Raw genomic sequence first — 25727 nt, 5'->3', positions numbered from 1 at the left:
TGCCTTAGGGCTGTAAGGCCTGCTAGAGGGGTGTCTTACCTATACTGCATAGGCAGTGAGAGGCTGGCATGGCACCCTGAGGGGAGTGCCATGTCGACTTACTCGTTTTGTCCTCACTAGCACACACAAGCTGGCAAGCAGTGTGTCTGTGCTGAGTGAGAGGTCTCCAGGGTGGCATAAGACATGCTGCAGCCCTTAGAGACCTTCCTTGGCATCAGGGCCCTTGGTACTAGAAGTACCAGTTACAAGGGACTTATCTGGATGCCAGGGTCTGCCAATTGTGGATACAAAAGTACAGGTTAGGGAAAGAACACTGGTGCTGGGGCCTGGTTAGCAGGCCTCAGCACACTTTCAATTGTAAACATAGCATCAGCAAAGGCAAAAAGTCAGGGGGCAACCATGCCAAGGAGGCATTTCCTTACACGCGGGTACTTACCTGCAAGCAGACCGGAACCGGGGCACCCCCTTCTCTCCATTCTAGCCTATGTGTTTTGGGCACCACTTTGAACTCTGCACCTGACCGGCCCTGAGCTGCTGGTGTGGTGACTTTGGGGTTGCTCTGAACCCCCAACGGTGGGCTACCTTGGACCAAGAACTGAACCCTGTAAGTGTCTTACTTACCTGGTAAAACTAACCAAAACTTACCTCCCCTAGGAACTGTGAAAATTGCACTAAGTGTCCAGTTTTAAAACAGCTATTTGTCAACATCTTGAAAAGTATACATGCAATTTTGATGATTTGAAGTTCCTAAAGTACTTACCTGCAATACCTTTCGAATGAGATATTACATGTAGAATTTGAACCTGTGGTTCTTAAAATAAACTAAGAAAAGATATTTTTCTATACAAAAACCTATTGGCTGGATTTGTCTCTGAGTGTGTGTACCTCATTTATTGTCTATGTGTATGTACAACAAATGCTTAACACTACTCCTTGGATAAGCCTACTGCTCGACCACACTACCACAAAATAGAGCATTAGTATTATCTATTTTTACCACTATTTTACCTCTAAGGGGAACCCTTGGACTCTGTGCATGCTATTCCTTACTTTGAAATAGCACATACAGAGCCAACTTCCTACATTGGTGGATCAGCGGTGGGGTACAAGACTTTGCATTTGCTGGACTACTCAGCCAATACCTGATCACACGACAAATTCCAAAATTGTCATTAGAAATTGATTTTTGCAATTTGAAAAGTTTTCTAAATTCTTAAAAGACCTGCTAGGGCCTTGTGTTAGATCCTGTTTAGCATTTCTTTTAGAGTTTAAAAGTTTGTAAAAGTTTGAATTAGATTCTAGAACCAGTTGTAGATTCTTAAAAAGTATTCCAACTTTTAGAAGCAAAATGTCTAGCACAGATGTGACTGTGGTGGAACTCGACACCACACCTTACCTCCATCTTAAGATGAGGGAGCTAAGGTCACTCTGTAAAATAAAGAAAATAACAATGGGCCCCAAACCTACCAAAATACAGCTCCAGGAGCTTTTGGCAGAGTTTGAAAAGGCCAACCCCTCTGAGGGTGGCAACTCAGAGGAAGAGGATAGTGACTTGGAGGACAATTCCCCCCTACCAGTCCTATCTAGGGAGAACAGGGTCCCTCAAACCCTGACTCCAAAAATAATAGTCAGAGATGCTGGTTCCCTCACAGGAGAGACCAACACCTCTGAAATCACTGAGGATAACCCCAGTGAAGAGGACATCCAGTTAGCCAGGATGGCCAAAAGATTGGCTTTGGAAAAGCAGCTCCTAGCCATAGAAAGGGAAAGAAAAGAGATGGGCCTAGGTCCCATCAATGGTGGCAGCAACTTAAATAGGGTCAGAGATTCTCCTGACATCCTAAAAATCCCCAAAGGGATTGTAACAAAATATGAAGATGGTGATGACATCACCAAATGGTTCACAGCTTTTGAGAGGGCTTGTGTAACCAGAAAAGTGAACAGATCTCACTGGGGTGCTCTCCTTTGGGAAATGTTCACTGGAAAGTGTAGGGATAGACTCCTTACACTCTCTGGAAAAGATGCAGAATCTTATGACCTCATGAAGGGTACCCTGATTGAGGGCTTTGGATTCTCCACTGAGGAGTATAGAATTAGGTTCAGGGGGGCTCAAAAATCCTCGAGCCAGACCTGGGTTGATTTTGTAGACTACTCAGTAAAAACACTAGATGGTTGGTTAACTGGAAATGAAGTGTGTGACTATGTTGGGCTTTATAATTTGTTTATGAAAGAACACATTTTAAGTAACTGCTTCAATGAAAAGTTGCATCAGTATCTGGTAGACCTAGGTCCAATTTCTCCCCAAGAATTGGGAAAGAAGGCAGACCACTGGGTCAAGACTAGGGTAACCAAAACTTCCACTGGGGGTGACCAAAAGAAAGGGGTTACAAAAACTCCCCAGGAGAAAGTGGGTGACACTAGAAACAAAGAAAAAGAGTCCTCTGTAGGCCCCCAAAAACCAGAACAGGTGGGTGGGCCCCAAGACACAACCCAAAACAAAGGTGGGTACCAGGGTAAGAACTGGGATGCCACTAAGGCATGGTGCCACAACTGTAAACAGTCTGGGCACCACACCAAGGACACTTCTTGTCCCAAAAACAAACCCCAGAACAAAATTCCAGGGGTAACCAGTGTAGCCATGGGAGATGACTCCTCAGATGAGGAGGTCTTCATAGCCTTCAACTGGAAACAGGGCCCAACAGGTGAGTTGGAGATTCCAGAGGGAAGTAGACACTTCCACCACCTACTGGTGAATGGAATCCCAACCACTGCCCTGAGAGACACTTGTGCCAGTCACACTATTGTGCATGACAGGCTGGTGCTCTCAAACCAGTACATCCCAGGTGAGACGGCCAGGGTAAGAGTTAGCCTAGACAGGGTCACTAAGAGGCCTGTGGCTTTAGTACCCATAGAAGTGGGTGGCACTCTTAGCTGGAGAAGGGTAGTAGTCAGTACAGACCTCCCCCTTGATTGTCTCCTTGGAAATGACTACCCAGAGGTTAGTCAGAGCCCAAGAGAGGAACTGGTCCAGTGCCAGTCCTCTCCCAAGGATTCTGGAAGTCCTGCCTCTGCAGTAAATGCAAGCAGGCCCCAGAAGAAGAAGAAAAGAAAACAGAGTAGGAAGGGTGGACAACCTTTAGCCAAGGTTACAGCAAGCCAAGGAGATTCTGCTCCAGTAGGGGAGAACTCCAAAAATGGCCCTGATAAAGTCCAACCTGACCCACAAGAAGTCCTGGCTAGTCAGGCAACTGTTAAACCTGAGTGGGTGGCTCCTCAGCTAACAGAAGAAAGAGTGGAAGAAGGGTGTTTACTACAAGATGTGGTAACCCCCCACTCTAATACAGCAGACAGGCAACCTGAACCCAAAGAGGCCTGTAACTTAGCCCCTTCCCTTTTAGGTGAAGAGCTAAAGGTGTGGTTCTGGGCACTGACAGCTGTCAGTGGCCTCTGCTGGGTGTTAGCCTTTATGGCTGCACTATCCTTAGCATGGTGGTCTGACCCCATGCCAAATAGCAAGTTAGGCCCCCTGACCCTATTGGTCATGGTGGGGTTACTCCAGCTCTGGGTAACCTCTCTGGGTAAGCTAGGGGTAACCCTGGCCCAGATAAGGTTAGCAGAGGTGGATACCTCTAAGACCAAAATAGAAAGAATGGGTGGAGACATTGAAGAGGCAGACAAGAGGCAATTCAGACTAGGTCCTATCACTGTGGAAGTAGGTCAGTTCCCCAAAGGGAATGACCTGAACAGAAGGATGTAAGGCAGAGTAGGCCCTGCAACTAACCAGCCTATTTCTCCTACTCTTCCTCGCCTGACAGACTAGGAAGACTCTCCCAGCTTGGGCTGAGTCTCCTGGCCTGTGGGCTGGGGGGGGCTTGTGTAAAGAAATGGCTCCCTGTTGCAGTTACCCCCCACTTTTTGCCTGATACTGATGCTGACTTGACTGAGAAGTGTGCTGGGACCCTGCTAACCAGGCCCCAGCACCAGTGTTCCTTCACCTAAAATGTACCATTGTATCCACAATTGGCACACCCTGGCATTCAGATAAGTCCCTTGTAACTGGTACTTCTAGTACCAAGGGCCCTGATGCCAAGAAAGGTCTCTAAGGGCTGCAGCATGTCTTATGCCACCCTAGAGACCCCTCACTCAGCACAGACACACTGCTTACAAGCCTGTGTGTGCTAGTGAGAACAAAATGAGTAAGTCGACATGGCACTCCCCTCAGGGTGCCATGCCAGCCTCTCACTGCCTATGCAGTATAGGTAAGACACCCCTCTAGCAGGCCTTACAGCCCTAAGGCAGGGTGCACTATACCATAGGTGAGGGTACCAGTGCATGAGCACTGTGCCCCTACAGTGTCTAAGCAAAACCTTAGACATTGTAAGTGCAGGGTAGCCATAAGAGTATATGGTCTGGGAGTCTGTTTTACACGAACTCCACAGCACCATAATGGCTACACTGAAAACTGGGAAGTTTGGTATCAAACTTCTCAGCACAATAAATGCACACTGATGCCAGTGTACATTTTATTGTAAAATACACCACAGAGGGCACCTTAGAGGTGCCCCCTGAAACTTAACCGACTGTCTGTGTAGGCTGACTAGTTCCAGCAGCCTGCCACACCAGAGACATGTTGCTGGCCCCATGGGGAGAGTGCCTTTGTCACTCTGAGGCCAGTAACAAAGCCTGCACTGGGTGGAGATGCTAACACCTCCCCCAGGCAGGAGCTGTGACACCTGGCGGTGAGCCTCAAAGGCTCACCCCTTTGTCACAGCCCAGCAGGCCACTCCAGCTTAGTGGAGTTGCCCGCCCCCTCCGGCCACGGCCCCCACTTTTGGCGGCAAGGCTGGAGGGAACAAAGAAAGCAACAAGGAGGAGTCACTGGCCAGTCAGGACAGCCCCTAAGGTGTCCTGAGCTGAAGTGACTCTAACTTTTAGAAATCCTCCATCTTGCAGATGGAGGATTCCCCCAATAGGGTTAGGATTGTGACCCCCTCCCCTTGGGAGGAGGCACAAAGAGGGTGTACCCACCCTCAGGGCTAGTAGCCATTGGCTACTAACCCCCCAGACCTAAACACGCCCTTAAATTTAGTATTTAAGGGCTACCCTGAACCCTAGAAAATTAGATTCCTGCAACAACAAGAAGAAGGACTGCCTAGCTGAAAACCCCTGCAGAGGAAGACCAGAAGACAACTACTGCCTTGGCTCCAGAAACTCACCGGCCTGTCTCCTGCCTTCCAAAGATCCTGCTCCAGCGACGCCTTCCAAAGGGACCAGCGACCTCGACATCCTCTGAGGACTGCCCCTGCTTCGAAAAGACAAGAAACTCCCGAGGACAGCGGACCTGCTCCAAGAAAAGCTGCAACTTTGTTTCCAGCAGCTTTAAAGAACCCTGCAAGCTCCCCGCAAGAAGCGTGAGACTTGCAACACTGCACCCGGCGACCCCGACTCGGCTGGTGGAGATCCGACACCTCAGGAGGGACCCCAGGACTACTCTGATACTGTGAGTACCAAAACCTGTCCCCCCTGAGCCCCCACAGCGCCGCCTGCAGAGGGAATCCCGAGGCTTCCCCTGACCGCGACTCTTTGAACCTAAAGTCCCGACGCCTGGGAGAGACCCTGCACCCGCAGCCCCCAGGACCTGAAGGACCGGACTTTCACTGGAGAAGTGACCCCCAGGAGTCCCTCTCCCTTGCCCAAGTGGAGGTTTCCCCGAGGAATCCCCCCCTTGCCTGCCTGCAGCGCTGAAGAGATCCCGAGATCTCTCATAGACTAACATTGCGAACCCGACGCTTGTTCCTACACTGCACCCGGCCGCCCCCGCGCCGCTGAGGGTGAAATTTCTGTGTGGACTTGTGTCCCCCCCGGTGCCCTACAAAACCCCCCTGGTCTGCCCTCCGAAGACGCGGGTACTTACCTGCAAGCAGACCGGAACCGGGGCACCCCCTTCTCTCCATTCTAGCCTATGTGTTTTGGGCACCACTTTGAACTCTGCACCTGACCGGCCCTGAGCTGCTGGTGTGGTGACTTTGGGGTTGCTCTGAACCCCCAACGGTGGGCTACCTTGGACCAAGAACTGAACCCTGTAAGTGTCTTACTTACCTGGTAAAACTAACCAAAACTTACCTCCCCTAGGAACTGTGAAAATTGCACTGTGTCCACTTTTAAAACAGCTATTTGTCAACAACTTGAAAAGTATACATGCAATTTTGATGATTTGAAGTTCCTAAAGTACTTACCTGCAATACCTTTCGAATTAGATATTACATGTAGAATTTGAACCTGTGGTTCTTAAAATAAACTAAGAAAAGATATTTTTCTATATAAAAACCTATTGGCTGGATTTGTCTCTGAGTGTGTGTACCTCATTTATTGTCTATGTGTATGTACAACAAATGCTTAACACTACTCCTTGGATAAGCCTACTGCTCGACCACACTACCACAAAATAGAGCATTAGTATTATCTATTTTTACCACTATTTTACCTCTAAGGGGAACCCTTGGACTCTGTGCATGCTATTCCTTACTTTGAAATAGCACATACAGAGCCAACTTCCTACACCGGAGCTCTCCATTTAATGTGTCCTCCTTATGTTTTTGTGATGGTAGTGATGCATGCTACTTCATGCAGAATTTGCATCTAAGTAAATAGTTTAAGAACTTTGAAACACACTACCGATGATCTCTGGCAAAAAGATGCCAGCCCAAGTTCTCTGCTGGTTCTATATATTTTATGGTGAGGCTGATGGTGTGGGAAGGCTGTGCTTGAAGTACGGAAGAAGTGGATTAGAAAAGGAGGAGGAATGAGTTTAAACTGTAGATGTCAGCTTGTGATGATTCGGATTCCAACATCCAGCTTTCACAACTCTTAAGCCTACGCCTTGGATCTTCTGTGGTTTGTCAGGAGCCTGCGGAAGATGCACTCAAGCTTCAGCCTCAACCCTACCAACACTACCACTCGCTTCCAGAAATGTTGGGTATAAGAGGAATGCGAGAAAGGCAAAGCCAAAAAAGGCATCACTTTCTGCCATACAACGCGGTTAACTTCTTGATTTTCCTATGTCCTCTCGTTAAAGAATGAGATGAGGTATCTATTGTGTGGATTGATATGTTTTTCAGTGGTCTCCAAAGTAATTAACATATTGCTAAAATATGTTTTCTGCATGGGTATCTGTACCATGTTATCTATTACTCTTTGCCAGGGTATCTGCACCTAAGATAACATATGCTGTGAAAATCACAAATGATGCTTTCCACTTATTGGCTTACGATGTCTGCCATGCAGAATGATGATGTCATTGTGAAAATGTGGACTAAATGTATCTGTATCATGAAGTGAGATAGTCAGCTTTTTGTTTGTATTCTATTACTAGGAAAACGTGGAAGGCCCCAGATGTGATCAGTGCAAACTGGGCACCTTCTACCTGGATCCTGCTAATCCCAAGGGCTGTACCCGGTGCTTCTGCTTCGGTGCAACAGATCGCTGTCACAGTGCTTCAAAGCTTCGAGTGGAGGTAAAGTCATATCCTGACTGAAAAAGGTTTATGTGTTCCTTCTAGCCTTCCCCTGCCACAGGAATTGAAGTAAGGTCATCATCCTGGTGCACTGCGGGCAGTTGGGTGACATGTTCCCGTGACACAGAGGTCTTTACAAACTCACTTTAGCAAATGGCCGAAGTCTGAGGTTCGCAGTGACAGCATTTGACAAAATACATTGTGTAATAGAAGCATATATTGCATATATCGGGCCATGTCCCTTCGAGAATATGGTTAGTGTGAATGAGGTTCTGGGAGATGGTGGGAGTGTTGAGAGATAGCGGTGATGCAACAGTGTGTAGGAGTGGCAAAATGATCATCAACGTTGGTAGGTTGGCAGATCAAGAAGTGGTGTTGGCGGAATGAGACATGTTGGCAGAGTGAGTGTAGCTTGTAGAGTGCACAGCGAAAAGTGGTGTTGGCAGAGTGGCAGAACAAGTGATGTTCCTCATACAGAGCGAGAGGTGTGCGTGTCAGAGTTGGTAGCGTCAGGCGTGTAATGCGTTGTAGTAAGGTTGGGATCTGGACATTTGTCATTCTTGGGAAGATGTGATGTTGGGTGGAGAGTAGAAAAGGTGTGGGGTGAAGCTAAGAGGTGTTTTCCTGAGATTGAGTGGTAAGAACAAAGAAAACGTGTTGTCACAGTGACAGACGAGAAACAGAATTTGTCAGGACACATTAAGTGATGCAATTCTTAGAAATGGCTGAGAAATGGCATTTGAGGAATGTGGCTGAGATGTACAGTTCCCATCATAAGGATGTGAGGTGGTATTCCCTGAAGACAAGAATGCTTGAAGTCTTTACCAAGGGTGAGTTATGCACACATAAAGCATATTGACGGGGCGGAATGAGGTGACTTTATCGCTGAATGACTGGGAAATGATATACTCCTGTGTGAGACATATTCCTTGTTGGCAGAGGGTGACATTATTATTTTTAGTGCAGGTGTGAGCTGCCTTTGACTGGACGAGGGATGAGAAGTGTTGGTTGCAGAGGAATAAGCCTTATTGTTCATTAGCCCTCGTTTGAGGGGTTTACTTCACTAATCTTGGTTCTTTTGCTCCTCAGTTCATGGACATGGCTGGCTGGGTATTGTTGGGTGGAGACCATCAAGAAATTGAGCTCTCTTTCAAACTGGAGGAGGCTCTGATTGAAGCTGATCTTCAGGACGTGCCGGATGTGTACCAGGAGCTCTACTGGCAGGCACCACCCTCCTATCACGGGGATCGGGTAAGAGCAGGCCAACATCCAGCCTAGCTGATCAAGATCTTGGATATACGTCTAGCTTTTCCTTATAGGTGGAAACTGCCCAGTCTGCGGGGAATGAAATCTGAACACACTGCTGTGAGCAGTCCAAAGTCCATATATGAAAGTACTTTCTGAACTTTGTGCCTTTAGTGTGCAGTCTAACATGATGAGGCTGTGTTAAGTCGCCAGCTGGATGTGGAATTCTTTTTGCTACTTTGTTTTTGTAAGTTTTGTTGTTTCTCATGTTTGTTGCAAAACCTTTACTTGCAATTGCTCAGATTGTTTTGGAATGTTGCCAGCACTACTCTGTTCATATACTACAGGTCCCTAGGATATTGAGTTTGTCCACGAGCATTGAAAACATGCCTAGATTTTCCAAGATATTTTCATTAGGATAGATTTAGACCTCTTTGCCAAAGATGAATTGTAGCTTTAAGCAATTGCTGGACAAATTGTGAAGGTCCTGTGTTTAAAGTTTGATATGAGTTGCAGCTTTTTTGGACCTAATCCATACTTAAAATCAGGAAGATATTGATCATTGGACCATCTGAAGATGATCTTCACAAAAATTAAAAATGCCTTCCAAACTCCCACCAGCCCCGGCCACACCATTAGTTGTGCTTTGATGTCCATCAACCTACATCCACACAGCTGTTGCCCAGCTTCATCACTACTTCCCAATACATGGAAGGTAGAGGTGGATTTGGCTCATTTCTGAGTGTTGAACTTTTTATATGTTTGTAGTTAGTTAAGGGACACTGTAGGAGGCTGGCCTGGTGTGTGGTGGACACCTATGGTGTTTGCACCTTATACCAGATCCAGGCAACCCCTATTAGTTTGTTACAGTGTTTAGGAAGCCAGGGATCTCTAGTGGTAGCTGTGTTGAGCAGCCAAGACTTAACTGTGAAGCACTAGCAATACCATAGTAGTCACACAGTAACTTTTCACACATGAAAGAAACCACACAGTGTTGCAAAAATAAAGGTACTTTATTACAGTAGCAGTGAACTAGAATACTATAGGCCCCTTTCTGGAGGTAAGTAAACACAAAATATACAGTACTAGGAATTAGCATAAAAAACATTAGGAATAGCCTATTGGGGGGCCAAACCATGTACTAAAATAGTGGAATGCGAGAATGGGCCCCCCACCAGAGGATATGAAGTAGTTAGGGCTGGGAAAGTACAGAACCCCAAGAGGTGAGTATCTAGAAGACCCCCAGCGACAAGGAGAGTCAAGGTAAGTTACCTGGTCATCCCATAGGCTAACATGGGGACTTGGAATTGGAATAATGCAAGAACAGGACCAGGCGGGTGGAACTCAACTGTGGATTCCAGATGAAGAGGACCTGTAAAAGAAGGGGACAGAGTCCAGTCCACACAGGAATGTCCAGGTGGGGCAGGAAACAATGCCCACTCTTCTGAGCGTGAAGATCTGGGTCGACGGTGGTGGATGAAGTCCAGCTGCGGAGTCCAGGAGCTGCAGAGGAGTCCCTGGAGTCACCTAGGAGCTGTCCCTCGCCGGTCACTGGATTGCAGATAGGTCAGTAGTCAGGAAGACCACCAACAAGCACAAGCAAATACAACTAGAGCTGTTGGAGATTTGCAGAGCTGAAGAGGACGAGCAAGGTCCTTGAGACTCGACACTTGGAGGGGAGTCTGGGTTGAACCTAAGAAGACAGGAGAGCCAGCAGAAGCAGTCAAAGCCCCCATAGCAACCCACTGACAGCAGGCATAGTAAGTCGCATCGAGGCGTAGGCAGCACACATGAAGACAAGTCGCTGGAGCAGCAGAGCTGAGACTGTCCTTGTAGAGGTAGAGTGCTGTGGGCCGCGGCTACTTGGAGCATGAAGATCCCTGGGAGCAGGAGTTAACAAGCCTTAGTTGCTGCAACAGTTGCGCTGCACAGGGATTTTGTTCTGGAGGAAGAGGCAAGGGCTCACCGTCTCCCAAGTTGAAGAGGAGGCAAAGAGGACCCAGAAGATCCCTGAGAACCACCACTTGTGTTTGAGAATCTTGGCAGGTCCAGAGGACAGCAGATCTCAGCAGCCAGACGTCATTGCCTTAGGTTCCTGCAGATGCAGGGGAGTGACTCCTTCACTCTTAAGGGAGATTCCTTCTTGCTTATTTGGTGCAGCTGAAGTCTTGCCAACCCCAGAGGATGTACAGCCATAGAAATGTTGCAAGCTGCTGACAGGAGCCACGTAAACAATGTTGCAAGGAGAGGTCCTCTCAGGGTTGCTGTCTTGTTTGGTTCCCGTGAACTCCAGCAACATTCCGGTGGCCACGAGCAGAAGAGTTCATTGCAGAGGAGTTGTGGAGTCTTGCATGCTGAATCTGGGGACCCACCTGCAAGGGAGTACTTAAATAGCCCAAAAAGGGGCTTGGTCACTTTGGTCAGTGACCACCTACCAGAATGGGGTACTGACGTCATCTGCCTAACCTAACCCAGCAGATGCTCCCAGGGGCCTCTGCCTATCTTGATTTCAAGATGGCAGAATCAAGTGACCATTCGGAAGAGCTCTGGGCACCACTCCTGGGGTGGTGATGGACAGGGGAGTGGTCACTTCACTTTCCTTTGTGCAGTTTCACACCAGAGCAGGGGAGCAGAGGTCCCTGGACTGGTGCAAACTGGATTATGCAAGGAGGGCACCAAATGTGCCCTTCAAAGCAAGCTGGTGTCATTGGGAGCCTACCCCTCCTCAGCCTTGTAACACCTATTTTCAAAGGAGAGGAGGCTGCACCCCTCTCCCACAGGAAATCTTTTGTTCTGCTCTTTCCCCTGCTTGAGTTGGTCAAGCAGCAGGAAGGCAGAATCATGTCTGGGGGCTGCAGCAGCATGGGCTGCTCGCAGACCCTGGAAGACTGGTAGGAGCAAAACTGGGGGTCCTCTAAGGAGCCCCCAAAGTGCATGGAATCATGCTACCAATACTGGCATCCATAATAGGGTATGATTCTGAGATGTTTGATACCAAACATGCCTAAGTTGGGAGTTAACATTATGTAGCTAGACTCTAGTGATCTAGCTAGTACATAGCTAAAATGGCTTCCGCACACTTACGAAGTCCAGGGAATTGGAACAGGAGTTCATAGGGGCACCTCTGCTTATGCACAGATGCCCACACACACAGGGACCTGCACCATGCCCTTAGGGCTGGAAGGGCCTACCATAGGGTACTTATAGTGACCTGGTGTAGTGGCCAGCACTGAAATGGTACATGCACCTTTTCACGCAGGCCGCAAATAGCAGGCCTGCAGACACAGTTTGCATGGGCTCCCATGGGGGCATAATACATGCTGCGCCTATTGGTGGGGGGGGGGAGGGAACCCCTGTGTACAAATGCACTGGATACCCAAGTACCATATACTAGGGACTTGTAGGGGTACACCAGCATGCCAAATGTGGGGGGGGTATAGGGTTCCAAGACAACCAAAATTAGAGGAGAAGGCACAATCACTGGGGTCCTGGTTAACAGGATCCAAGTGAAGAGTCGAAGCACACCGACAACAGGCAAACAGTAGGGGTAACCATGCCAAAAAGAGGGACTTTCCTACAAACACTTATCCCCTGAAACTCCAACTAACTCCAACACTAGCCTGCCTCTGCAGATATACAACCTGCAACCCCAAGGACCATAAATTGGTGTGTTTGGACTGTGCTGCTTACCAGTCGATACCCTTACAAAGGCTACCTGGAGTTGGAGGGATTTTAAGGCAGCAAGACTGAATATGGATTGACTATAAGTTACCTGAAAATCAGTCTGAAGAAAAAAATGATTTCCATTTGCAAAAATAATTATGGATTGATTGTTGTTGAAGTGAAAATCAGTTCTTTTAACATCAGTCCAGCTTGCAGCAAACATGAAATGGGGTACAGAAGTCCAAAGTTCATATTGATTTGTTGTCCATCAGAATGCTCAGTTTTACGCCTTCTACATTAATGCTGGATCTTCAGTGCAGGTGTACTAATAGCTTTTTATTTGACTTTCTCCAAGGTTTCTTCATACGGTGGTTATCTACGCTACCAGCTATACTCCAAAGCCATCCGTGGCGATGCAGTGTTCATCCCCGTGACACCACGGCCAGATGTCATCCTGAAGGTATGCGCCACCAAGGCAGCAAGAGTCCTCAGTTGTGCAAAAAGAGGAGTGGCTTTAAATTAGATTTTTTTTTTTTTTACATAGCTGTTTACGTAGGTGCCTGCAGAGCAGATGAGGCCACTCAATTGGAGGGCTGATCTCTTAGCCTTAGGTGTTTGTATAGGTGGCTTAAATGAGTCCTCAGTTCTGGGATTTAACACTAAACAGTGTGTAGCTTGATTTTTTTGGCACCCTTGCCTAAATTCTATTTGGGGGCATGCGTGGAGGTGGTCATTAGGTGCCTTGTTTCTTACCCTTCATAAGAAACCTGTGTTTCATCTTTAGGGAAATCAGATGAGCATCGCCTTTAGAGAGCAGACTTATCCACTGCCGGGAGCCCACCATGAGGGACAGATCCAACTGGTAGAGGTGAGTTGCAGAAAATGTTGTTTGGTGGTATATAAATGTTGCCTGTCCAAAGGTACCACTGCAAATACTATATGCCCATCAACGTTTTCCAGTTTGCACAATACTGAAGGTTCCCTTTACCTGTCCTCTAGTCTGCCTATCTGGTACAATTCTGGTTGAACAGAACACTCATTACATACTGCAATCCTTCTTCAAGCCCAGAACGGGCGCCTTGCCCCTGAGCCAGTCACTGCTTCAAAGCTTACACTCCACTTCCTGCCACTTGATGATGCGAGCTTCTCCTCGTGGCAACAGAATCTCTGCCCGACTCAATCCACACACCTTGAACGTTCTTTAGTAGAAGCCAGAGGTTGTACCTGCTACTGTAGACTTGCTCTTTGGTACCACTGGTTGTGCCCTCTGTACTCCTTGTCTCGGGTCATGAAGGTAGCATCAGTAACAGACGGCAAGCCTGACATTTGGAGCTAGGTTTAGTTTCTGTCATTCTTAGTCCTTGCCCTTCCCCTCCTCATCTGTAGTAAATAGGAGTCTATTAAGAGCCTAGAACCAGGACAGGGGCTCAACCCTCTGTCTTCGAGTGTCTGAGCACGTGATGGCACTTCCTATACTTGACATTTTGGTGAACTAATGTTCATGTTGTTTCACTTCCATTAAGACGTAACCTCCTGGATGCAACACACCAGCAACATCTGCTCATTTATTAAGGATCTTAATCCTACTTTTATGTAGTCTCCCACCCCTGACCACAGCACCACATAGGTCACCCAAACAAAGGAGAGTAAGTAAAAGTAATTGCTAACTTCCTTAACTCCTGCATAGGTAGTGCCAAAACCAACCAACGTGAAACTCGTAGGATGCCCACCATATTCCTCCTATAATTTTTCCCCTCTCACCTCAGTAGATGCTGAGCTCAACAGTGCGTGCACATCTTTACCTATTTCTTTTGTCATTGCACCATTGCATCATTGTATTTCAGCATTTAGATGGGCACCCGAAATGCATTTTCAGTCATAAAACGACAAGTTGTTCTGGGGAGCAATATTTTGACTTTTGCAGTGTGAACCCGTTCTAGAGTCTAAGGATGTGAATTATTGTGCTATATAGTGATTTGTGTCGGAAGACATGTAAATGAAGCTCTTTTGGGCGTTGATCACAATCGGAGTATGCATGGCTCATGTCGAAGCCAACTGCAGACCCACAGTGCTCCAGCAGCATCATCTAAAGCCATACCATTTGTGTATGAATGGGACATTAAATATCTTTCCTCTTGTAGCAAAGGCAAACCACTTTGTTTAATAGTGGATGCAAATGAATTTTACTAATCTTTGCCTCAGCCAGGACTTCCAACATGTATATGGTGTGAACCAGATGCTGCTTTACATGTTAAAATTAGTGATGATTCCTGATATATGCTAATAAATGACCCACGTACTTTACTATGGTTGATCAGTTACCATTATTGAATACAGATGACAAGCAGAAGGTTTAATTACCAATGACCACTTTGTGAAGGACATTTTCGTCCTGTCGTTGACACTGAGAACAAACTCCATAACACTTAAAAGATGTTTAGATCCTCTTGGACAGCTTATGCAGAAAATGCGCAAATAGACAGCCTCCACAAGCAGTTTATTGAGAGAGGATATTAAGACTCTGGTAAAGTACATCAGTTCGGAATGTCCGCATTAGATTCCATAAAACATCCATGAAACATCATGGAGGGAGGCAGACATTGTTTTGCTCTCTGAAGATCACTCCTTCGGTTTTTCTCTTGGGTGACAAAGTTGCACTTTGGACAAACATTAAAATATTAGACTGCGGCTCTACTTGCTAATATTGCTAATATTCCCTTTAATGAGTTGTGTGTGGATTTCTGTGTGATTATGAAGTATATTGTTATTTAAACACACAATTTCCAGTCCCTGCAACCTATTTTCAAACTATATAGAGCAAGGTTATAGCCTTGTTGTGGGACGGGGGAGCCCCACGTATAGACTACAACAAACTGACATAAGACTGGTATGATACCGGACATCCAGAAATATTATTGGGCTTCACAATTAGTGGTCATCAATCACTGGGTACATCAACCCACAATGGAACAACTGTACTGCATGGACCACTATACCCTATGACCGGGCAGCTAACTATGTGCACTGTACCCTCCCCCAAAATACCACTCACTGGACCAACAGCTCTCATGATTCAGGTCGGTCATACAGCACTGGGCTGGGGTGGTAGACTCACACAGGCCACACCACATGGGACTCTGAAAAACTGGGCAACTTGAGGATGAGGCCAGGCTTCAATAAATGCAATCTTATTGGCATCTCCATGATAGGAGATCCATGGTTGCATGCCACTATACTCTCATTTTCCAACTTGCAGAGTGATTGTGATCTTGCCACAGCAGAGACTTTTCGATACTTACAAGTCCGACATACACTCCTGGTGGCGATTCCCAAGGGGTAGAATCTTCTCGAGTTATAACCACTGGAAGACAGGCTGTTAGACAACCTTAAGAGCCAAAAGACGAATTTCCCTACTCCCTAGGAAACTAATAAACAAAACTCCTGATATTCTCGTCTCCTTGCGTAGTCACTGGGAAGTCGACCTGACAGATGAGGACTGGTCAAAAGCGCTTGCCTCCCATAGAGAGGTAGCAGTCCGCACAATATTTTAATTAGTTCAACTCAGAATATTGCACAGAGCACACCTCTCCTGTAACACCCTGGTCAAAGTGGGTAAGTGACCTGAACAGCCCAGCGGTCGGCAATGTGGGCAAGAGGGTACCTTTTTCATATTATATGGGAATGCCTAATAATCCAATTCTGGAGAGCAGTGGTGGCTTGTATTGACAGAATCTGTGATGGAGACTTGTCCCCCTCACCGAAGTAGTGCCTATCAAATGTGTGGGAGGCCACAGACCTCGGCCGCATGGAGCAGATCTGGGTTACTCTAGGATTGATGATCATGAAACCTACCATAGCCCGTGCATGGGGCGTGCAGTCTGCACTGCTTCTCAGCGAATGGAAGCGGATCATGGACCAGTGTATGGTGGCAGAAAAGGTGGTGTATGAGGGCAGAGACTGCCCTGGTAAGTGGGAGAAGATTTGGAGCAGGTGGAATATATATAGAGGTAGCCCATGTCCTGCCCCCTCATGATGACAACAGAGTCTGACACCCAAAGTAACACGGTATGTAATGTTCGTCGAACTGATAGAGAATCGCCTTGTTGAAATTGTAACTCCATGGGGCGGGCGCCCAATAAATATGCTAGATGTACCTGTTTATGTATCTGAGAATGACAATGGTAATTGTAGTCCTGTGACGAAACTATTGTACCCAATAAAAATATGTTTTTTTTTTTTGGAAAAAAGTATAATATTACTTGAATTAGAATACAGCTCTCTGTTGGGCCTTTTTGCTTAAGAAGTATCACCAGGCTCTTCAAACGAGAAAATATCTGGTAACTACAAATGGTACCATGTGTTATTTACTCCGGCGAGAAGTTGGCACAATTCGAGTTTAGATGGTGAGGCTGTAGGGTTCCTCGGCATAGTTTTAGGGTACTTATGAATGGGTAGCTGATGTCTAAAGTGATGTGGTAACTGTGAGTGATGTTCCTGACTTAAGAGAGTCTCAAATCACAATGATCTGGAATAACATATTACATGTATTTGTATAGTGCTGTATTACTCTTTGAGGGGTATAATTTTCCGAATGCAGGTAGTTTTTATGGTTCTGTACATGTTGACAAGAGTCAAAGTGACCTGATGACATTGTATTTCATTTTGTTTAGAGACAAATCATATTGGTTAATGACCGTAGACGAGTGTAATGTTTAGTGATGATTACATTGAAAAGCAGCCACCAAGATCCTGCTATGAATCCCTGTTGCACACTGAAGATGCTTTTAGCATCCAGTGCAGAGCAGTAGAGGTGGCCCAGCACAGAGATTAAAAGGGTCAACCACTCTCAGTAAACCAGCCCATTTAAAAGAGTGCCCTGTTCTGACAACCCAGATTGTCACAATGAAAGTATGACCTTCATGTCCTTGGTCCACTGAGTGGTTTAAGTGGTCCTCCAGTGTAGGAGACCCCCTGTAGTGTTAATTGCACCAGCCACCTTTCATGAGGTATTTATTCCATGTGCCAATCATGAACAATTTCCTATTTGGCATATTCTGTGTCCTGCCTAGATTTGACGGTGTGTTACATGTGTTTGCATAGCACAAATGTGTCTGAAGGCAGCATTCTGTGCATACCCCGGTTAAAGGCAAAAAGAGAGACCAACAGTACTTCAAGAGGCATATAGGTTGGAGGTTGCTGGGGGAGGGAGTGGATGGGGGCTGCACTAATTCTACAGTAGCATAACTTTATCAGAACCACTACGTCTCAGGAAATTGTCTTAAAAAACAGATTGTTGCAGGGTATATGTCCCACGATGTCCTCTCCAGTCTGGCTGAAGTACAGTTGCCACTGGGCTGCCAGTCTCTGTTGCTGTCTCACACTAATCCTTCCTGAGTTGATAACTTGCCTTCCGAGGGATCCAGCAACTCTCTGACAGCACTGCGGATTTAGCGATCTCAGGTGCAACTCTGTGCATCAGGTCTTGTTCCTTGGTGCTACACAGCAGAGGTGGAAGCAGCTTAAAAACCTTGTGCTACCAACTTGCCCTAGCAGGCTTTGTGTCCCTGTACTGCAAACAGGAGGCCACTCAACTGGCCCTTGAAGTTCTCTGGGCTTAACTGGGCTCTGGAGACAGCTTCTCCTCGAGCAGGACATGGCAGGTGCAGTTCTTTCCGGTGCAGCCTCTCTTTGCTGATCCGTTGGTGCAGCAGGACAGTCCTTCTGTGTTCCTTCTTCCGAGTCGGTTGAAAACTGAGGTCTGGGTGCCAGGGGTGCCCCCATTCATGCTCGGAAAGTGCCCTTAGGGCAGGATGCAGTTGGTAGCCAGTGAGCTACCAGGTTCCCTCCCATCTGGAGACCACTTCCTGTGGAATATGGAATATGGCTATCCCAGGATGCAACTTTCTGCCCATTCCCAAGTTGGTGAGACTCCTCTCCTGGTTGACAGACCTCACTAGCCCACCCACGGAGTGTGGCTACCTCAGGGCTACATGCTCCTCGGGAGACCGATGTGGCAAATGGTCTCCCCTCTCTGCGCCAGCCTGTCTACCTCAACAATGGGGCGGCCCTCCCCCTTGTTGTCCCACATCTGCTCTTTAAAGGTGGATTTACCTTTGAAGGTGACTGCTCCTTGGTCTGTAATTGCTCTTTGTTCTCCTTCCTCAGAGTCGTTAGCACGTCCCTCTAGCAGGGCAGAAAGCTGCCCCATAGAGCAGGCTCCATGTGTGCCCCGGACGACACAGGACATTTAAAGGCAACACAGTGGCAGCTTTGCTAAAGCTGCACACTGCAACAAGTCAATTAATTTCAACTTGAAGTACAAGTCATGCTTAATGTAATGAACTGTTTGATACCTTGGACTGTCTGCGTTTGTTGCACGTTCAGGAGTTAGCACAACTGAGGGGTCAGCATGTAACCCTTCACTTTCCAAATGGGTGACTAAGTCTTTCCACAGTAAAATGTTAAGTTTTGCACGTTTTACTGCCAGGAAGGGTAAAGCACATGTCCTGTCTGTGTTGTTCATTGCACCCTGCCTTTAGGGCTCGATAGGCCTTCCAGAGGGGTCATTTAAACACATGTCCAGGGGAAATGGTGGCTTTACCATTGCTTTCAGTGGTTGAGCTAGCAGTGCATGACCTTATCAGTCTACAGTGGCGGACTGGGAGAGTTGCTTTATTTGGGGGACCACCAGGGTGGCACTATCAGTGCTGCAAGCCCTGGGGTACCCCTCTAACTTACATGTCCTGAGTACCAGGTAGCATTTACTGGGGGCTTACAGGTAATTTAGCCATTTCTAATTGGGTACAGCCAATTTGACATTGACTTTAGGATCAGGGCACTGAGGTCTGGTTAGAAGGCCTCAGTGCACTCCGAGTAAAAAAAAAAACAGCAGCATTAGTTCAAAAACTCGAGGGCAGCCATACAAAGAGGCATTCCCATACGTACGTTATCTCATTGCCACTGGCGGACCTTCGAGAAGTGCCGGCCATCAGACAAGAGCACTCTTGAAAGTTCAAGGGCTCGGCCCAGAGCTGAAGTGTGGCATGAAGTGGATGCCACTAGGTGCTGTCAATCTGTGATCTCCGGACACTTCAGAAGGGTTGGTGGTTTCAGACACCTCTTGGTGATAAGCATAAAGCATTCCATCATGAAGTGCTCTCCAGTGCGAGGCGCCGTCCTGGGCCTCAAGTGAAGGTCAGAGTTCTTCTGGTTGAGACTTTTCAAATCCTTGTTTGTCTAGTAGCACAATCCATATAAAAGTAATTTCATGTAACTCTTTTAGATCGTTCTAATTCTTTATGCTTGCTGCCAGTAAAAATGTAGCTGCATGAATCTTTCTGTACACACATGGTGCGCATAATCGTGCTATATAGTGGCTTAATGCTGGAGCTCAGTGATCATTGCAGATTGTAGGCAGCTTGGAAGGGCATCGCTTCAGCTCAGTATGTCGTTTTGGGGGAATTAACCCTCATCAGCAAGGGAAATAAGTGTAAAAAAAAAAGTTGCAATTGGTAAAACACCATCACGTTATGAGAACTTCAAAAGCCCAAGCTGGTAGGGCAACATCTTGACTCTTTCAGGTGACAGCCATCTCAGCCACACTGTTTGCTCCCCGCCTAATTCGTCATTTAATTTTACTTCTTTAGCTCACACGTCTTCCAAGAGAGAGCGCATTAGGACAGTGATTTAGGAGAATCAAATAGAGAATCGCTCATACTGTTCATGACACACCGGATGCTGTAACCCCTTCAGCCCTTTGTGCACTTGTGTCAATGAGTCAGAATCTTACCTCAGGTCAGAGTAGACCATTCTCCCCAGAGGGGCAGTGTTGGACACCGTGGCATTCAAAGCCTTCCCACCCCGCAGTGACATTCAGGATACAGTGCTGATGTTACGGGCTCATCCTGGGCTCTGGTCCGGATGGTTCACAAGGTTTCATCGCTTAGCTCTCGGGGTGTTTCACCTTCCATTAAGGGCAGTCCTGTGCAAGTTTTGATGAACAACTTGACTGCCAAGCGGTACTGCAACAAGCAGGGTGGTATGAGGTTGTAGGTGCTGTGGCAAGAAGCTCTGAGACTGTGGCTCTGGCTGGATCTTCAGGATATATTACCAATTGTCAACCCTCTACCTATGCAGACACTGTATAGCTGACCATGCGTGGCATCTGATCCCTGAGGAAGTTCAAAACATTTTCACTCAGTGGGGTGTACTTTGGGTAGGTCTTTTCACTACCACTGAGAACTCACTGATGATCCTTTTGCAAACTAGAGTTTCCACCTGAAGGCATACTGGGAGATTCATTGTCTTCTGTGGGACTCCTGTACATGTTGCCACTTCAAAGCAACTTCCGCAAGTTCCTAAAGTGATTTAGATAAACCAGGTTAAGGTCATCCTGATAGGCTCAGAGTGGAAGGTAGGAGAGTGAGCTGAATATTTGCCCTCCACTCCATCTGTGCCTGTGGAGGATCGTCTGTCCCAGCAGAAAGGCCGTGTTTTTCATTCGAATCCCCACAATGTACACCTCACTGCATGGAGATAGTTGTTTTAACCTACCCATAGAGGTTATGGACAGAAACTTAGCAGTGCCCCACCAGTCCACAAAGTTTTTTTAATTTTTTTTTACTATGGACATTGGGCAAAATTTGTGGCTTGGTGCAATGACTGACTCATCGATCTGTTGCAGGCTAAGCACTTTGATATACTTCTTTTGATTTTTTTTTTTCTGTAGCTTGTGTAGCTGTAGATCACGTACTGCATAGGCCATAAAGCAGTGCGCTCCCGCATAAAGTAGTGGTGAAGAAGCAAATATGGCAGATGCTTGGAATAAAGTTCTGAGTACCTTTTACCCGTCTTGTGCTTCTTGCTGGGCTTGAATGTCCACAGTACAACCTGGTGATAGTGTGGGCCTCGTGACCACAGTCAGTGTCATTTTGTTCTCTTGGTCCTGACGGACCTCCAGGTGTAAGTCCCCGTCACGCCTATTCGTGGCCCTGGATAGTCCTTTTTGTAGCCTGAATGGAGTCACGATGGAAGCTGTATGTGTCACCTCCTGGCGCACAGGCACATTTGCAGAAGTTTTCCACATCCAGTCTGCCACTTGGGGAGATTCACAGCATAAAGACTGTGTGGTGAAATAGTTTCCACCAGAAAGACTTAAGATAAGTAATTTAAAGCCAGATCTAGAGTTTCTCAGTTAGTATTCCATCCTTCATGATGGAGAGGGCATTATGCTCACTACCCTGACAGTGTACTGACTGCCAAGTTTAAAGATCACCACTGACCCTCCTCCATCGGGCCATTGATAGAAAGCGTCCTCCGGCAAAGCCAATAGGAGCTCCTTTGATGGAAAGTTGGTAGTCATCATTGTCCTAAAAAGGTCCAGCGAACTGTCACTTTGGTGGACAGTGTACCCAGTAACATTTGTGACAAAGTACCTTATCCGCTAATGTATAAATCAACCCCTTTATCTACCAGCCAGTTCCGTTGGTGGAATCCATTTAATCAGCAGACAAGGAGCTGAGCAATTGTTTTCTACAAGGGGTGGAGCTAATCTTTGTCTCGAATTTAAGAGATTATGCTGGACATGTTTAAGATGTTGAGGACCTGGCTTTGATCAAAGAAAACATTTAAGGAGATCACTCCTCATTAAGTTTGGAAACACATTTTTGAGGCGGGAGGTAAACTGTTGGAGATCACCTCTTTTGTTCACGTTTGTTTGCATAAAGGATTAAGGCCAGTGTCCCTGTGCGGACTTCAACATGACAACGGCCCAATCACAACTGAGCGGCAAGTCCTCCATTGCACCTAAAACCAGATTGTGCTTGGCGCTCTAAAACCAGATTGTAGGAAGTTGGCTCTGTATGTGCTATTTCAAAGTAAGGAATAGCATGCACAGAGTCCAAGGGTTCCCCTTAGAGGTAAAATAGTGGTAAAAATAGATAATACTAATGCTCTATTTTGTGGTAGTGTGGTCGAGCAGTAGGCTTATCCAAGGAGTAGTGTTAAGCATTTGTTGTACATACACAGACAATAAATGAGGTACACACACTCAGAGACAAATCCAGCCAATAGGTTTTTATATAGAAAAATATCTTTTCTTAGTTTATTTTAAGAACCACAGGTTCAAATTCTACATGTAATATCTCATTCGAAAGGTATTGCAGGTAAGTACTTTAGGAACTTCAAATCATCAAAATTGCATGTATACTTTTCAAGTTATTGACAAATAGCTGTTTTAAAAGTGGACACTTAGTGCAATTTTCACAGTTCCTGGGGGAGGTAAGTTTTTGTTAGTTTTACCAGGTAAGTAGGACACTTACAGGGTTCAGTTCTTGGTCCAAGGTAGCCCACCGTTGGGGGTTCAGAGCAACCCCAAAGTCACCACACCAGCAGCTCAGGGCCGGTCAGGTGCAGAGTTCAAAGTGGTGCCCAAAACACATAGGCTAGAATGGAGAGAAGGGGGTGCCCCGGTTCCGGTCTGCTTGCAGGTAAGTACCCGCGTCTTCGGAGGGCAGACCAGGGGGGTTTTGTAGGGCACCGGGGGGGACACAAGTCCACACAGAAATTTCACCCTCAGCAGCGCGGGGGCGGCCGGGTGCAGTGTAGAAACAAGCGTCGGGTTTTCAATGTTAGTCTATGAGAGATCTCGGGATCTCTTCAGCGCTGCAGGCAGGCAAGGGGGGGATTCCTCGGGGAAACCTCCACTTGGGCGAGGGAGAGGGACTCCTGGGGGTCACTCCTCCAGTGAAAGTCCGGTCCTTCAGGTCCTGGGGGCTGCGGGTGCAGGGTCTCTCCCAGGCGTCGGGACTTTAGGTTCAAAGAGTCGCGGTCAGGGGAAGCCTCGGGATTCCCTCTGCAGGCGGCGCTGTGGGGGCTCAGGGGGGACAGGTTTTGGTACTCACAGTATCAGAGTAGTCCTGGGGTCCCTCCTGAGGTGTTGGATCGCCACCAGCCGAGTCGGGGTCGCCGGGTGCAGTGTTGCAAGTCTCACGCTTCTTGCGGGGAGCTTGCAGGGTTCTTTAAAGCTGCTGGAAACAAAGTTGCAGCTTTTCTTGGAGCAGGTCCGCTGTCCTCGGGAGTTTCTTGTCTTTTCGAAGCAGGGGCAGTCCTCAGAGGATGTCGAGGTCGCTGGTCCCTTTGGAAGGCGTCGCTGGAGCAGGATCTTTGGAAGGCAGGAGACAGGCCGGTGAGTTTCTGGAGCCAAGGCAGTTGTCGTCTTCTGGTTTTCCGCTGCAGGGGTTTTCAGCTGGGCAGTCCTTCTTCTTGTAGTTGCAGGAATCTAATTTTCTAGGGTTCAGGGTAGCCCTTAAATACTAAATTTAAGGGCGTGTTTAGGTCTGGGGGGTTAGTAGCCAATGGCTACTAGCCCTGAGGGTGGGTACACCCTCTTTGTGCCTCCTCCCAAGGGGAGGGGGTCACAATCCTAACCCTATTGGGGGAATCCTCCATCTGCAAGATGGAGGATTTCTAAAAGTTAGAGTCACCTCAGCTCAGGACACCTTAGGGGCTGTCCTGACTGGCCAGTGACTCCTCCTTGTTATTCTCATTATTTTCTCCGGCCTTGCCGCCAAAAGTGGGGCCTGGCCGGAGGGGGCGGGCAACTCCACTAGCTGGAGTGTCCTGCTGGGTTGGCACAAAGGAGGTGAGCCTTTGAGGCTCACCGCCAGGTGTGACAATTCCTGCCTGGGAGAGGTGTTAGCATCTCCACCCAGTGCAGGCTTTGTTACTGGCCTCAGAGTGACAAAGGCACTCTCCCCATGGGGCCAGCAACATGTCTCGGTTTGTGGCAGGCTGCTAAAACTAGTCAGCCTACACAGATAGTCGGTTAAGTTTCAGGGGGCACCTCTAAGGTGCCCTCTGTGGTGTATTTTACAATAAAATGTACACTGGCATCAGTGTGCATTTATTGTGCTGAGAAGTTTGATACCAAACTTCCCAGTTTTCAGTGTAGCCATTATGGTGCTGTGGAGTTCGTGTTTGACAGACTCCCAGACCATATACTCTTATGGCTACCCTGCACTTACAATGTCTAAGGTTTTATTTAGACACTGTAGGGGTACCATGCTCATGCACTGGTACCCTCACCTATGGTATAGTGCACCCTGCCTTAGGGCTGTAAGGCCTGCTAGAGGGGTGTCTTACCTATACTGCATAGGCAGTGAGAGGCTGGCATGGCACCCTGAGGGGAGTGCCATGTCGACTTACTCGTTTTGTCCTCACTAGCACACACAAGCTGGCAAGCAGGGTGTCTGTGCTGAGTGAGAGGTCTCCAGGGTGGCATAAGACATGCTGCAGCCCTTAGAGACCTTCCTTGGCATCAGGGCCCTTGGTACTAGAAGTACCAGTTACAAGGGACTTATCTGGATGCCAGGGTCTGCCAATTGTGGATACAAAAGTACAGGTTAGGGAAAGAACACTGGTGCTGGGGCCTGGTTAGCAGGCCTCAGCACACTTTCAATTGTAAACATAGCATCAGCAAAGGCAAAAAGTCAGGGGGCAACCATGCCAAGGAGGCATTTCCTTACACAACCCCCCCCCAAACGAAAGAGGATGAGACTAACCTTTCCCAAGAGAGTCTTCATTTTCTAAGTGGAAGAACCTGGAAAGGCCATCTGCATTGGCATGGGCAGTCCCAGGTCTGTGTTCCACTATAAAGTCCATTCCCTGTAGGGAGATGGACCACCTCAACAGTTTAGGATTTTCACCTTTCATTTGCATCAGCCATTTGAGAGGTCTGTGGTCAGTTTGAACTAGGAAGTGAGTCCCAAAGAGGTATGGTCTCAGCTTCTTCAGGGACCAAACCACAGCAAAGGCCTCCCTCTCAATGGCACTCCAACGCTGCTCCCTGGGGAGTAACCTCCTGCTAATGAAAGCAACAGGCTGGTCAAGGCCATCATCATTGGTTTGGGACAAAACTGCCCCTATCCCATGTTCAGAGGCATCAGTCTGCACAATGAACTGCTTAGAATAATCTGGAGCTTTTAGAACTGGTGCTGAGCACATTGCTTGTTTCAGGGTGTCAAAGGCCTGTTGGCATTCCACAGTCCAGTTCACTTTCTTGGGCATTTTCTTGGAGGTGAGTTCAGTGAGGGCTGTCACAATGGATCCATATCCCTTCACAAACCTCCTGTAATACCCAGTCAAGCCAAGGAATGCCCTGACTTGAGTCTGGGTTTTTGGAGCTACCCAGTCCAGAATAGTCTGGATCTTGGGTTGGAGTGGCTGAACTTGGCCTCCACCTACAAGGTGTCCCAAGTAAACCACAGTTCCCTGCCCTATCTGGCATTTGGATGCCTTGATAGAGAGG

The 25727-nt window shown here is 47.4% G+C and overlaps 1 protein-coding gene across 2 annotated transcripts in view; it reads left to right on the top strand.

The window, feature by feature from the left end:
* The window catches only part of LAMA5 (laminin subunit alpha 5), a 467726-nt gene that overhangs the window by 222044 nt on the left and 219955 nt on the right, over positions 1–25727 (top strand). For both annotated transcript variants that reach the window (XM_069243153.1, XM_069243152.1), the window contains exons 37-40: positions 7373–7513; positions 8603–8764; positions 12777–12881; positions 13206–13289. In XM_069243153.1, the coding sequence (XP_069099254.1) occupies positions 7373–7513; positions 8603–8764; positions 12777–12881; positions 13206–13289 (492 nt within the window). The remainder of the gene's footprint in view (positions 1–7372; positions 7514–8602; positions 8765–12776; positions 12882–13205; positions 13290–25727) is intronic.

This window comes from Pleurodeles waltl, chromosome 7, assembly GCF_031143425.1.
Source record: "Pleurodeles waltl isolate 20211129_DDA chromosome 7, aPleWal1.hap1.20221129, whole genome shotgun sequence".
In the NCBI taxonomy this organism is placed as follows: Eukaryota; Metazoa; Chordata; class Amphibia; order Caudata; family Salamandridae; genus Pleurodeles; species Pleurodeles waltl.
This window is presented reverse-complemented; position numbering and strand designations above follow the sequence as displayed.